General features: G+C 43.0%; 1 protein-coding gene across 1 annotated transcript in view; it reads right to left on the bottom strand.

Moving 5' to 3' along the window:
- Positions 1-1,789: 1,789 nt before the first annotated feature.
- LOC100015891 (myosin-16) overlaps positions 1,790-13,901 on the bottom strand; it is an 86,670-nt gene continuing 74,558 nt past the window's right edge. Inside the window, exons 35-43 of the mRNA XM_001369832.4 lie at positions 13,150-13,286; positions 12,918-13,021; positions 11,932-12,124; positions 10,257-10,460; positions 8,770-8,895; positions 7,785-7,955; positions 6,099-6,299; positions 4,743-4,969; positions 1,790-2,181 (exon numbers count right to left, since the gene is read on the bottom strand). Coding sequence (XP_001369869.2) covers positions 4,769-4,969; positions 6,099-6,299; positions 7,785-7,955; positions 8,770-8,895; positions 10,257-10,460; positions 11,932-12,124; positions 12,918-13,021; positions 13,150-13,286 — 1,337 coding nt within the window. The 3' untranslated portion in view covers positions 1,790-2,181; positions 4,743-4,768. The remainder of the gene's footprint in view (positions 2,182-4,742; positions 4,970-6,098; positions 6,300-7,784; positions 7,956-8,769; positions 8,896-10,256; positions 10,461-11,931; positions 12,125-12,917; positions 13,022-13,149; positions 13,287-13,901) is intronic.

Genomic DNA, 13,901 nt, shown 5'->3' on the forward strand with positions numbered 1-13,901 from the left:
GGCCCGAGAGGGAAAAGGGGCTTTTTTTCCCAGAGCAAGAAGGCATGGGTAGGCCTGGCTCCAGCTCTCAGCTCTTGCCCTGCTGCTCTTAGTAGAGGCTTGCTAAGGGTATGGCTAGCCACATGTGGCTATAGCCCTTTTCTTTCTCTGGCCTGATTCTTCTTATTGAATAAATACCTATAAATTGAGATACAGTCTCCAAAGAATTTTAATCTTAACATCATTTAACCCTGTTTACCTCAGTTTTTTCTTCTGCAAAACAAGCTGGAAAAGGAAATGGCAAGCCACTCCAGTATCTTTGCCAAGAAAATATCAAATGGGGTCACAAAGAGTCAGAACAAGAACAACATGAATATGTTTATGGGACAGCTAGGAGCCGTGATGGACAGAGTGCCAGAGTTAAATTCAGGAAGACTTGAATTTAAATTCTGCCCCGGACCCTTAATGACTGGTGTGACTCTGGGCAAGTCAAGTAACCCCTGCCTCAGTTTCCCCATCTATTAAATGGGGATAATAATTGCACCTGCCTTACAGAGTTGTTGTGAGGAACAAATGATCTAATAAATATAATTTGCAAACATTAATAAGTTACTGACAATGATAGAATCAAATTGTGTAAACCTGCCTGGCTGGGTACCCCTCATGTCTCTTTTCCCTAGGACATTGCCAAAAATCCCTTGAGGAATTTTTTTTCAACAAAAGGGCTGATTCCACTTAGCAGATTATACTAATATGCCTTCCTGTGATTTCTTCTTGTATCAGTCTTAGTGTGCTTTAGCCCCAATAATATCGCTGTGGATCCCTGACCACTAGGGGGCAATACACTCATATGTGTCCACACAGCTAGAAGTGGCCCCAGTACAGAATGGGGGTTCACAAGATCCCTTCCCAAAGAGTCTGCAGGGAACGCCCCATTTTCAGTGTTCAAAGTGTAGAGTTCTAGCCGAGCACTCAACATTTTGCCTCCTTGGTCCCTTTCAGAAAGAAGGTTAGACACTGGATCTGTGTAGAAAGAACTTCCAGGTGGGAAAATGTCCTCTCATTGCAGATCAAGCACCTTCTTTGCGATTTAGAGTCTTAGAGAGTTGCTTAGGGCACTAAGAGATGGTAAGTGACTTATCCAAAGTCATACAACCAGTATATGTTAAAGTGAGGACTTGAACTCCGATCTTCCTAGCTTTGAATCCAGCTCACTATTCACCATTCCATACTGCTGGAGAATATTTTAGGCACTTCAGTGCTTTTGAAAGAGTGCATGTAAGACTACTTAATACATGTGTTAACTGAATGGCTATGTGAGTTTGGGGAATATTTCACTCTCCCATGGCTTACAAATTAGGTATACTAATTGGGTACAGTGAGTTTTTCCAGCTCTGCATTGTTTTTAAAATCATCTCTGATAAAGGGAAAACTTGTGAATTAAAATGACAGGGACACAGTGGCCCAATATTCTGTATGAATCACACATCATAAACATTTCCTAAAATTAGATTTTACATTTGCTTATAAATCTCTTTTAGATTTAAAGGGTACAGAAAAGAGAAAGGAATGAAGAAGGAAAGAAAGGAAGGGAGGAAGGAAGGAGGAAGAAAGGAAGAAAGAAAAGGAACAAAGAAAAAGAAAGAAGAAGGAAGGGAGGAAAAGAAAGAAGGGAAAGATGAAGGGAGGGAGGGAGAGGGGAGAAAAAGAGGCAGAGGGAAGGAGGGAGCAAAAGGAGGAAGGAATGAAGAAAAAGAAAGACGGGAGGAAGGAAACGGTTCCGTGTAAAACAAAAGAATATCCACCCAGATTTTTTGTTGATATTACTTTTACTTAAACTCATTAGGATGAAGCACCAAGATTGTCCAAATGAGGAATTATTTACAGAAAGAAGACAGCTGGCTCACACCAATATATTACATGTTCCGTCCTTGACATGAGCATGTAAGAAGATCTCACTTAAAAATGGGCCCATTGTTTCTGACAACCTACACTGACTGATGCAGGTCTCTGAAAGGAGCAACTTTGATTCCAGACCTTGCCAAGTCTAGGTGTTTAAACCTCTTAGCTCATTTATTCACAGCTAGCTTTATTTTTCCGCTCCTATCTTGTTCTGCCTTGTCTTTGCATAATCTCCATTTTCTTAATAGGCCCAGTTTTCCTTTTTCATGATTTCTGTCATACGTTGAGCTCTGTGTCACCCTGGAATGAGAGAAGAGGGGGAAGGGGGTGAGAAAGCGCAAATGGCCTGTGATTTCCTTGCTCTCTCCCCTTTCTACTACCCAAGCAGGTCCCCCAAATGGCAATCTCTCCAGACAGGTTTTTCCACAGCCACTTTCTTCTTAATGGACACGTTGTAGTCACACCTCAAGTCACACCCTTGCCATTGCTGCCGCGCAGCGTGGTGACACCTTGATGGAGAGTGTGGGTGGGACCTGTTTGTTCCTGAAGTTTCAGGGAGTTAGACTGGGAGTTGTACCAGGAGCTTGTCCAAGTGTGAAAGTGAGGCCCTCTGGGATTCAAGTAAACACAGATAATGTGCCTGTGGGGGAGCCTGTAGGTGTAAATTAAGACTCATTTGTGGTTGGTGTACCACTTGTCTGTACCAGGGAGAAAAGCTGCTTTGGATCATGTTCCACCAATGGATTTCAAATGAAGCTTATGTTCAGGAAAAAAAGTTCATCAGAGAGAGTCTTCACCCTCAAGAATGAAATGTTCTCAGTGCATATAAATATAGGCCTTCTTGATGGATATTCTGTGTATATGTATATGTATATAAATGTACCAATTATATACACACACATGCAGGCAGCTAGAGGGGCCTGGAGTCAGGAAGGCTCCTTTTTATGAGTTCAAATCCAGCCTCAGACACTTCCTAGCCATGTGACCCTGGGCTTGTCACTTAACCCCCATTGCCTATTCCTTACCCCTCTTCTGTCTTAGAATCCATATACAGTATTGGTTCTAAGACAGAAGTAAGGGTTTAAAAAAAGGGAACGGGTGGAGGGAAGGGACAGTGTAGGAAGAGCTTTGGATTCCTGAGGGTTTTAGATTTGATTCTGTAGATGACTGAGTGCCAGTTGAATTTATTGAGTAAAAGGATGGGGTGACATGGTTAGATCTGAACTTTAGGAAGCAGAAAATTAGGAGGTAAGATTGGAAAGATAAATTGGATCCAGATTATTGAGGGTCTTGAATGCTACACTAAGGAATTTGGATTTTATTAAATCAAGCTTTAAGATGTCATTAAGTTTTCTCTCTTAAAAAAAAAAACCCAAAACCCTTACCTGCCATGTTAGAATCAACATTGTGTATTGGTTCCAAGGCAGAAGAGTAGTAAAGGCTAGGCCATGGGAGTTAAGTGACTTGCCCAGGATCACCCAGCTGGGAAGTGTCTGAGACTGTTTGAACCTGTCTCTCAATCCATCTAGCCCATTAACAGTTTTCTTGCTGGCAAGTGAAAGACCAGAACTCTGCCCTAGGAACAGCTCCTCTGGCAGTATTGGGTAGGACGGGTTGGAGAGTGGGGAGACATTGGAGGCAGGTGGACCATTAGGAGCTTGTTATAATAGATTGTCCTTAAAGAGGTCGATCAAAGGAAATGAAGTCATGGCTGTCTAGAGGGAATCTTGGCAGTTATAGTGTAGGTGTTACATGATTTCTGCATGAGTAAGGTATGGCTGAGGTCAAATCTCAATTTAGAAAGCTTCCTTCCAGGATCTACTCCAGAAGAAGACTGACTGTCATACACTCGCTTCAGGCTAATGGAGGTGAATCTCTCATTTCCGAAACTTAGCCGAGGTGACTAAAATTTCAGATTTGGAGATAGAAGAAGTTACAACACTCCGTTTCCAGTTTTCCTTGTTATAAATGAATATGGAGAACCTTGAATGGAGGTCATTACATTTGTCATCTTTGGCTAACACTCAAACCAAATACTTCTCTCATGAAACAAGGTGTGAAAACGAGTGTGGGAGCCACCCCTGACTTCCTTATGTGCCAGTTTAACCAGTTACTTAAAGGCTGGGCAAGAGAGAATGGCCAGAGCTAAGAGAGGTCATGGCAGTAGACACTTAGGCCCCATTCTCCCCAAGGACCCAAGCCAAGACTTGGATTTCTAAATAATCTCTAGGCCTCTCTCCTCAAACGAATTATTTTGTATTTAATTGGTATATATTTTATATTTACCTATATGTACAAGGGCATCTAGGTATATAGTATATATATATATATATATATATATATATATATATATATACATATATATAAACATATATATATACTTATATATTATATAGTGTGTATATGTGGTATATATAGAGTGCCAGGACCTGGAATCAAGAAGCCTGGAGTTCAGATCTGGTCTCAGATCCTTACTAGCTGGGTGACCCTGGTCAAGTCACTTAACCCTGTTTGCCTCAGTTTCCTCATTGGTAAAATGAACCAGAGAAGGAAATGGCAACACATTCCATTATCTTTGCTAAGAAAACCCCAAATGGGGTTACAAAGAGTCAGACAAAACAGAAACAACGGAGAAATAACAAAATGGATCCTCTTCCTTCCTTTAAAGATGAGAAACATAAAAACCATTCTTCAGCATTTATTTCATGCTTAGTATATGGCAAGCAGAGTGCTAGGTGCTGTGGGGGACACCAAAGAGGAAAAGAACATACTATCCCCCTCTTATCCTATACAGAGGACATGATCCCATCCTACACCATTATCTCTGCTAGGAAGACCAAGGAAGGTGGCCCGGGACCTACCAGCTATTGATGTCAGGTGGTGGCTCTCATTCCTCAGACATTGTTTTAGAGGAACCAGTCTTGGACACTTGGATGATCTCCACTGAGGTGATCCCTTTGCCAGCTACCCGGTGTCTTGTACGTAGCTTGTTCAGGGCGGTCTCAGCCATGCCTGCTCTTTCCTCAGCATCGTCCAGCTCATGCACGGTCTTCCGGTACCTGGCCAGACTCTGGTTGGCTTGCTCCTCCTACCCAGGGAGAAGGGCAGAAACAGAATTAGTCTCACAATTGTACTGCAGAACTCTCGAGTCATTTCAATTTAGAAATTATTATGGTAGGGGGAGGCAGCTAAGTGACTAGGTGGACTGAGAGCAAGACCTGGAGATGTGAGATCCTGGGTTCAAATCTGTCTCAGATGCTTCTAGCTGTGTGACCCTGGGCAAGTCACTTAACCCCACTGCCTAGCCCTTACCACTCTTCTGCCTTGAAATATAAATTCTAAGATGGAAGGTATAGTGTTTTGTTTTTTTTTTAACCTTTACCTTCTGCCTTAGAATCAAGACTGTGTATTGGTTCTAAGGCAGAAGAGTGGTAAGGGCTAGGCAATGGGGATTAAGTGACTTGTTTAGGGTCACACAGCTAGGAAGAATTATATAGGTTTTAAAAAATAAAAAATAAATAATTGGCCCTGAAGCCCTGAAACACCATCATATGGTGGGAAATGTTATAACAAATAGCACATTTTGTACCCTTAGAAATAAGAATATGTTGAAAAACAAGAAGCAGCCCTTAAGAATTCCTCTTATTAATTAAGGCATGGAACAATTTCAATCCAGGGAATATTTTTGTTCCTTTCTACGTGATGTCATGGCATTCCCGGCCTCCCTAGTTCCCTCTGCTTCCTACCCACCCTTCACCAAACACACTTGACTCATCTACAGCTTGCCATTGCTGAAGCCTACCAGTCATCCACTGGCCTTGTAAGGTATTTGAAATCAGAGCTTCTGGGAACAAAATGTCTGGTTTCTATCCTGTTTGAAGTACTATAATATATGGTTTTAAACCCTTACTTTCTGTCTTAGAATTGATTTTGGATCCAAAGTGGGGGTTAAATGACTCGTCCAGGATAACACAACTAGGAAGTGTATAAGGTCACCTTTGAACCCAGGCCCTCTTGCCTCCAGGCCTGATGCTCTGTCCACTGAACTACCTCATTGAATGACCAATTATAATAATAGTTCCTTCCAGAAATAACCCCCTGGCTGAATGCTTCCCTCCCCTCGTAAGACTAGGGCATCGCAGAAGTGAAGACCACATTTTGGCTTCCTCTTTTGGAGAGGCTGTTAAGTGAAAAAGGGCATAAGAAGGGAAGCGTACCGCCTCATCGATTTGTCTCTTGTAGACCTTCAGTTTGTTCTGAAGCTTCTCCACCAGCTCTTGCATGCGTTGGTTGGTTTTGTGGTCTTCATCTGTTTGGAAGACCAGCTCTTTGAGGCGACGCTCATTTTTACGCAAGATTTTGACAGTCTCAACATGGCGTTTCTGTTCTGAGTCTAGTTCAGTTTCCAGTTCCTTAATCTGAGGCAAAGTGAGAAGGTTGGAGGTGAAGAAAAATGCATCTGAGTAGACCAATAACAGGGTGTTTTGGGGTTTTTTTAGGGGTTCACTATAGAACAAGGTATTCCAAGAATGCAGTGACCTTGGGGAAATTGGGGTTATGATAACCATTTCAATAATTTATTAAGTACTTGCTAGGTGCCGGGCACCGTGCTAAGCTAAGGGTACAAAGAAAGTCAAAAGCATACTCCTGCCATTAAGGAGCTTATATTCTAGATGAGAAGAAAACATTAATTAACTAGGTACATAAAGGTATGTGTGTGAGAGAGAGAGAGACAGAGAGGCAGATATATATATATATATATATATATGTATATATATGTATATATATGTATATATATATATATATAGAGAGAGAGACAGAGACAGAGACAGAGAGAAATAGATGAGAAAGGAAAATGGGGAGAAAGAAAAAGAGAGAAAGATTGAGAGAAAGAGATGGAAGCTGAGGGGGAGAGAGAAGAAAGGAGGGAGGGTAATTTTGGACTGGAAAGCACTAGCATGGAGGGGTGGGGATAGGGTGGGAAGTTATTCCTTTGGGAATATGGGACTGGGAATGATAAGGAAGAAAAGGAATGTTTGGAAGCTAAATGAAAATGTAGTTGGGAGAAATACTGATGGAAACAACTATGGGACTAAGAGCATTCCAGGTGGATGGGTAATAGGGTGTTTTATAGCTTCTTGTTCTAGGGAACAGGAAGATAGAAAATCCTTTAAGAAAGAAATTAAAGTTAACTCCTCAATGTCATTTCCCTTAACATCCACAATTTTCAGTTCATGTTCAAATTCAGAACATTTTTTTGGCAAAAGACATTAGACATTCTGGCCCCAGTCGTTTTCTTTCTTTCTTTCTTTCTTTCTCTCTTTCTTTCTTTCTTTCTTTCTTTCTTTCTTTCTTTCTTTCTTTCTTTCTTTCTTTCTTTCTTTCTTTCTTTCTCTCTTTCTCTCTTTCTCTCTTTCTCTCTTTCTCTCTTTCTCTCTTTCTCTCTTTCTCTCTTTCTCTCTTTCTCTCTTTCTCTCTTTCTCTCTTTCTCTCTTTCTCTCTTTCTCTCTTTCTTTCTCTCTTTCTCTCTCTTTCTCTCTCTCTCTCTCTCTTTCTTTCTTTCTCTCTCTTTCTTTCTCTCTCTCTTTCTTTCTTTCTTTTTCTTCCTTCCTTCCCTCTTCTCTCTCTTCCTTCCTTCCTTCCCTTTATCACTTCCTTTTTATTTTTTCCTTCCTTCTTCTCTTTTCCTTTCTTTTTCTCTTTCTCTTGCTTCCTTTCTTTTTCTTTCCCTATTTCTTTCTCCCTTCCTTCCTTCTCTCCTTGCCTCTCCTTCCTTCCTTCCTCACTCCCTTCTTTCCTTTCTGCTTTACAAGCAGTTTAGTAAACATCAGGTTAGACATAGGAGAAGATCTGGTGACTGTGATGAGTAGCAAAGGCTTGGCAGACTGAGCTGTCTCTCTTACCTTGGCTTCCAATTTCATTATTGTGCGCTTTCCACCTTTAAGAGCCAGCTGTTCGGCCTCCTCCATCTTAGCTTGCAGGTCCTTGATGGTGAGCTCATGGTTCTTTTTGATTTTCTCCAGGTGCATGCAGTGATCCTGTTCTTGGCGGAGCTCTTCTGCCATGCGAGCAGCCTTCAAAGGAGAAAGGAACATTGCATAAAGCAAAGTGAGACAATTCATCTTGGACCTTAGAGGCTGAGAGACTTAGAGCTCATTGGCCTTGAGAAATTGAATGCCCAACTGGGCAAACCTCAAATTGAGTGGCGTTTTCAATTGTATATAGTGGCTCAGGAGAGCCTTTCCAAGGTTCTGGGTTTCAGATCGAATTGCTTGCCAGCTACAGGAGAAGGGAGGGAGAGAGGGAGGGAGACAATTAGAATCCTATAACTTTGAAAAACTTATGTGGAAATTTGTTATTACATTAATTGGTAAATTTTTTTAAAAAGTAAACAAAAGTGAATCCAAGGTTCTGGGTTCAAATCTAACCCTAGGCTCTCAAGGTTTAAAAAAAAAAAAGAATAATCTTCCTAGCCATAGGTTTTAACTGAAAGCAGCTGGCTGAAAGAAGGCTTTTGAAACAAAGAGAAGACACTAAATGACTTCTTTGGCAGGGAATCTTGACTCAGATTACCTCTCCCTGATTAGTCTGATACAGGATGGCATTTCCTGCTTGTGAAAAGCATTCTGTCCTCAGTCTATTGGCCTCTCCAGGCAAAATGACACTGGAGAAAGCTGCCAAATTTGAAGCCACAGGATTTTAAATCCCATTATCTGTATGACCTTGGACAAGTCATTTAACTTGTCCAGGCTTCATCCTCCTCAACTGCAAAATGAAGGGCTGGACTAGATGAGCTCTAAAGTCCTTTCCAACTCTAATCTATGATCCCATGAGCACAAGCAAGAGGGCCCATAGACTGTTCTCGCTGGCAAAAGGAAGAGGACTTACATCCGTCATGGCTTTCTTAGCTCTTTCATCAGCTGTCCGGAACTCACTGATGAGCTCTTCGTGTTCATTGGAGATGCGTTGGATGTCCGATTCCAGTTTACGCTTGACCACCAGCAGACTTTGGTTCTAAAGGAGAAGGAACAGTGTTGAAATAATGGCCTAGGGGAAAACTTCAATTTTTCACTTGATGAAGAAGGGGGGAGCCAGTCTGGCTAGACATCAAGTGCTATTTGGAAATGTGGAGAATCTCCGGCATGGGTCCCATGGGCAGTAGCCTGAAGTTTGATTGGTCAACATTCAACACTTACAAAATGCTTACTATGTGCCAGGCACTGTATTAAGAACAGGGTATAAAGCAACTGGGTGGCTCAATGGAGAGAGAGCCAGGCCTAGAGATGGGAGGTCCTGGGTTCAAATGTGGCCTCAGACACTTCCTGGCTGAGTGACCCTGGGCAAGTCACTTAACCCTCATTGCCTAGCCCTTCCTGCTCTTCTGCCTTGTAACTGATTCTTAGAGTTGATTCTAAGACAGAAAATAAGGGTTAAACAAACAAAAAAGAACATGGGATACAAAGAAAGGGAAAAACACAGTCTCTATTCTCAAGCTCACATTCTAATGAGGGAGAGCACATGCAGATAACTATGCACGAAGAAAATATATGTAGAATACATGGAAGGTAATCTGAGACAGCATCTGGGGACACAGTGGATAGAGTGCCAGGCCTGGCTAGAGTCAGGAAGGCTCATCTTCCTTAGTTCAAATCTGTCCTCAGATGTGTACATGACCCTGGGCAAGTCTCTTCACCATGTCTGCCTCAGTTTCCTCATCTGGCAAATGAACTGGCAAAAGAAATGGCAAACCAGTCCAATCTTTGCCAAGGAAACCCCAAATAGGGTGGTGAAGGGTTGAAAATGACTGAAAATGACTGAATAACCCCAATCTCAGAAGGAAGGACTGGGAGGGAGGACGAAAGGAAGGGAGATTTGGGCTGAGTATTGAAGGAAGTCAGAGAATCCAGAAGATAAAGGGAAGAAGACAGAGCAGTCCACTGTCGGAGGACAGCCATTGCAAGGCAAGAGATGAAAGATGGAGGAAGAGTAAGGCAGGAAAATAGAAGACCGGAGAGGCAGGGAAGGCTGTTTTACGGAGATCAAGTGACCCAGTGATGAGGTAGAATGAGTGTTAAATTTGGACTCAAGGGAGTTGGGTTCAAATCCCAACTTTATCAGCTGCTACCTGTGTGCCCCCAAACAAGGCTCTGAATGTCTCTTGGCCTTGGTTTCTTCCTGTGTAAAATATGGGGGCTTGACCTAAATCACCTCCGAGATCCCTGCCATATCTCAGTCTGTTATCCTATCGGTGGAAGGGTTTTTAGGGTCTAGGCAAGAGCAAATATTCTGGGCTTTGAATGAGAACCCTGGGATTTGAGAGGTTAGTACAGTCCCTCCAGCCCAGCCCAGAAAAGCCGGACTGGACAGAGGCAGACCTGAATGTTGACTTCGTTGTGCCTCTCAGTGATCTCGACCACCTCCTGCTCCAGCAGTTTTCGGGATCGCTCACTGCCCTCTAGGCTAGAACGAACTTCTTCCAGTTCTGTCTGCAGAAGGCTGAGCCGGCGTTCCTGAAGATTATACTGCTCCCGAAGCTCCTCGTGCTGCCGAGCATCCTCGTCCATTTGGATCTGGAGATCCTGCAAGAGCAAAGGGCACATGAAAACTGGACTCTTTTCTGCCCACCCTTACTCCGGGTTCATCCACACTATCCCATCTCTACACCTTTGCCCATGCTGTTCTCCCTGTCTGGAATCAATCAAATTAAATGTTCACTATGTGCCAGGTACTCTACAAGATAGAGTGAAGGCAAGGGAAGCTAGATGGCTCAGTGGAAAGAGGGCTAGCCCTGGAGAATGGAGGTCCTGGGTTCAAATCTAGCCTCAGACGCTGCCTAGCTGTGTGACCCTGGGCAAGTCACTTAACCCTGATTGTCTAGCCCTTACCCCTCTTCTGCCTTGGAACTAACACATAGTATTGATTCTAAGACAGAAGGTGAGGGTTTAAAAAGAAAAAAGATAGTGTGAAGGCCAGTTACAAAATGGAGTTGGTTTGGTGTAGGAATCAGGAGAACCAATTAGATTCTATCTCATGAATACTGACTCCATTTTGAGCTGCCTCATGTTATATTTTGTTGGGCTTTTTTTTTTTTTTGCAAATTATCCATGGGAAACTAAAACTAGTTATTTTTTATAAATGCAGATGGCTATAATGAAGCAACAGCTCTCAAATCTGGGTGGGGGGGAAGACCCCCACAAGTATTTGTTCTCCTCTTCCAATTTGACCAAAACTCACTCTTCTCACATCCTGACTTGAAAAGCCCCATATCTTTGCTCCAGTTAAAGATCAGATTACCAATTTTGTATAGTGATTAATTGTTTTCTTATCATTAGTTGGGTTTAATACATAAAAATTTTGCCTCACTTTGTATTTAGGGTCTCTGGACTAACAAGAGAGCCCACAGAACCATTTATTATGCTTGTTTTGCTCAAAGGCAGGTAGCTTGGATTATTTCCTCAGTTATTATCCACAATACTAGGCACTGAGGCAGGGTGGGACAGTGGAAAGGGCACTGGTTTTGGAGTCAGAGGACTTGAGATCAAGGCTTGTTCCTGCCACTTACTGCCCATGACCATAGGGAAATCACTTCTTCTTTTGGAGCCATTCTCTAAAATGAAGTTAGAACAGACCCTGAGGTCCCTCCCAGCTCTAAACTGTCGTTCTTCCCTGTCTCTCTGTCTGCTGAATTCCTCTCCATCCTTTAAAGGCCAGCTCAAATACTATCTTCTCCAGGAAGTCTTCCTTGATTTCTCAGGATAGCTACAACCATTTCTCATGTCTCACATAGCTCTTTGTTGTGTATTAATTATCTGTCCTAGTGTCTTCTTCCATAGTAATGATAAGCTACCTCCTACATAGGCCCTTGCTTTGTAAACTTGGTGAGGGGGGTGTGTGTGTGTGTGTGTGTGTGAGATTCAGGGAGGGACAAAGGAATCCCTCAGACCAGGGTCCCGGATTGAGTCAACATTCCTTAGATTCCTTGGAACTCTTGGGCAAAGGGAAGACCTCCCTCCGGCCTACTCCAGCTCCTACCCTTTCTCGCCATAATACCTTGATTTGCTGCTGTAGCCTCTTCAGTGTCTTGACAAGCTCACTGTTGTTTTTGTTGGCGTGGTCCAGTTGGATTTCCATTTCATTCAGATCCGTCTCCATCTTCTTCTTGAGTCGGAGCGCCTCGGCCCGGCCCTTGGCCTCCGCCTCTAGGCTGGCTTGCAGAGACTCGATAGCCCGTTGGTGGTTCTTCCTGCCCATTCAAACAAGAACACGAGTCTAGTTCTATGGCAGGCCTGTGTGAGCTAGACCCCTCTAGATGAGGAAGCCTCACATAGCCCTGGTTGATTAACAAGGAGGCAAGAAGGAAGGAACACCGCCTCGGACTGATCAGCTCAGCTCCACGACACAGCACGGCAATGAGCTGCACCATGGTTTGGGGACAGATGTCTTAGCTTGTCTCTCATTCTAGTTGGCAAAAGGGCTTCGTTAAATTCTCAAAATAAAGTGACTTTTTATTCATTTTAATGAAAAACTAAATTTGTGCTTCACAGCATACCGTATAGTTGACCCTTCTGTGGACGTCAGTGAATTTCTAAGTTCCAGCTCACTGACCCCAGAGCCACACAGGCAGCACTTTGGAGATGGGATAAAGAGTGACTTTTGTTTGTGAGTGCTGGGGTGGAGTGTGGTTATAAAATATAACAAATAGAATGTTGCAACTTCCAAAAGGCCAGGAATCCTTGGCCAAGCAGTTCTCCTGGCTGCTAGTCAAGCATGTAAGATAGCGTTCCAATGGGGACAACTTGGAAAACAGTATTCTTCTCCAAATCACAATATCTATTTTCTGTAAACTAAAAAACAGTACTAGGAACACGTCCAGAATTTCTTAAAACAGAAAAACCACTTTCTTGGGTCACTGAATTAAAGTGAACTCTGCCTAATTCAAAAACAGTTTTTTATTTGAGCTGCAGTTAGTCTTTTCCCACGCAGGGAAGGAAAGCTGCTTCGAAGAACCTATCTCACACCCTCTGCGTCCCCCTTACCTTGTAGCTTCAAACTCTTCTTCCTTCTCGTGGATTCTCCTATCAATGTCAGCTTTGACTTGAGCCAATTCCAGCTGAATACGTATCACTTTACTCTCTTCCACCTGCCAGAAAATATAGAGTATTAGTCATTATGGACCAAGGAATTCATCTCTGGCCATCTAGTTGTTGGGGCTCAGCCCGCAGCCAAAGGGGCTCTTTCATCATCCAAAGGGACTCTCTGAGTTATTACCTCCAGGGAAGACTCAGCTTCCTCCAGGGCCACTTGTAACTCTTCTTTCTCAATCTCTAACTTCTTCTTCAACTTCTGAAGCTCATGGACACTCCGTCCTCCCTCACCTAGCTGATCAATCAAGTCCTTGATCTCCTCTGAAAAAAGAATAGCATCATCGTTGAGATTGCCAGTGGTTGGTGTAGCCTTGACTTTCGAAGAGCTCACTTTATTCAACAGACATGATGTTTTTTCTTTCTATGGATTTCTGGGCCTATTGCAGGGAGGCTCAGATCTGATAGGCCCCATCATAAGTTCATAGATCCCCAGTGGGAAAGGACCTCAGAGGCCTTCTAGTCCAATTTGAGGCCCAGGGCTATTACTGACTGACCTAAGGTCAGACAGCTAGTAAATGGTAGAGCTAGGACTTGAATTCTTGTCCACTAACCCCAGAGTTTGCCATTTCAAGATGGAAAGGCTCCCTCTGGAGCCTGGTATCAGACTGTTAAAGATCAAGGGGGAAGTTAGGTGGTTCGGTAAACGGAGAGCCAGGCTAGAGACAAAGTTCAAATCCAGCCTCAGACACTTCCTAGCTGTGTGGCTTTGGGCAAGTCACCTCACCCTGTTTGCCTCAGTTTCCTCATCTATAAAATGAGTTAGAGAAGAAAATGGTAAACCAGTCTAATGTCTTTGCCAAGAAAATCCCAAATGGGATAACAAAAAGTTAGACAAGACTGAAAAACAACTCAAGAATAACAACATCTTTTGACCCC

The sequence above is a fragment of the Monodelphis domestica genome, chromosome 7 (assembly GCF_027887165.1).
Source record: "Monodelphis domestica isolate mMonDom1 chromosome 7, mMonDom1.pri, whole genome shotgun sequence".
Classification (NCBI taxonomy): domain Eukaryota; kingdom Metazoa; phylum Chordata; class Mammalia; order Didelphimorphia; family Didelphidae; genus Monodelphis; species Monodelphis domestica.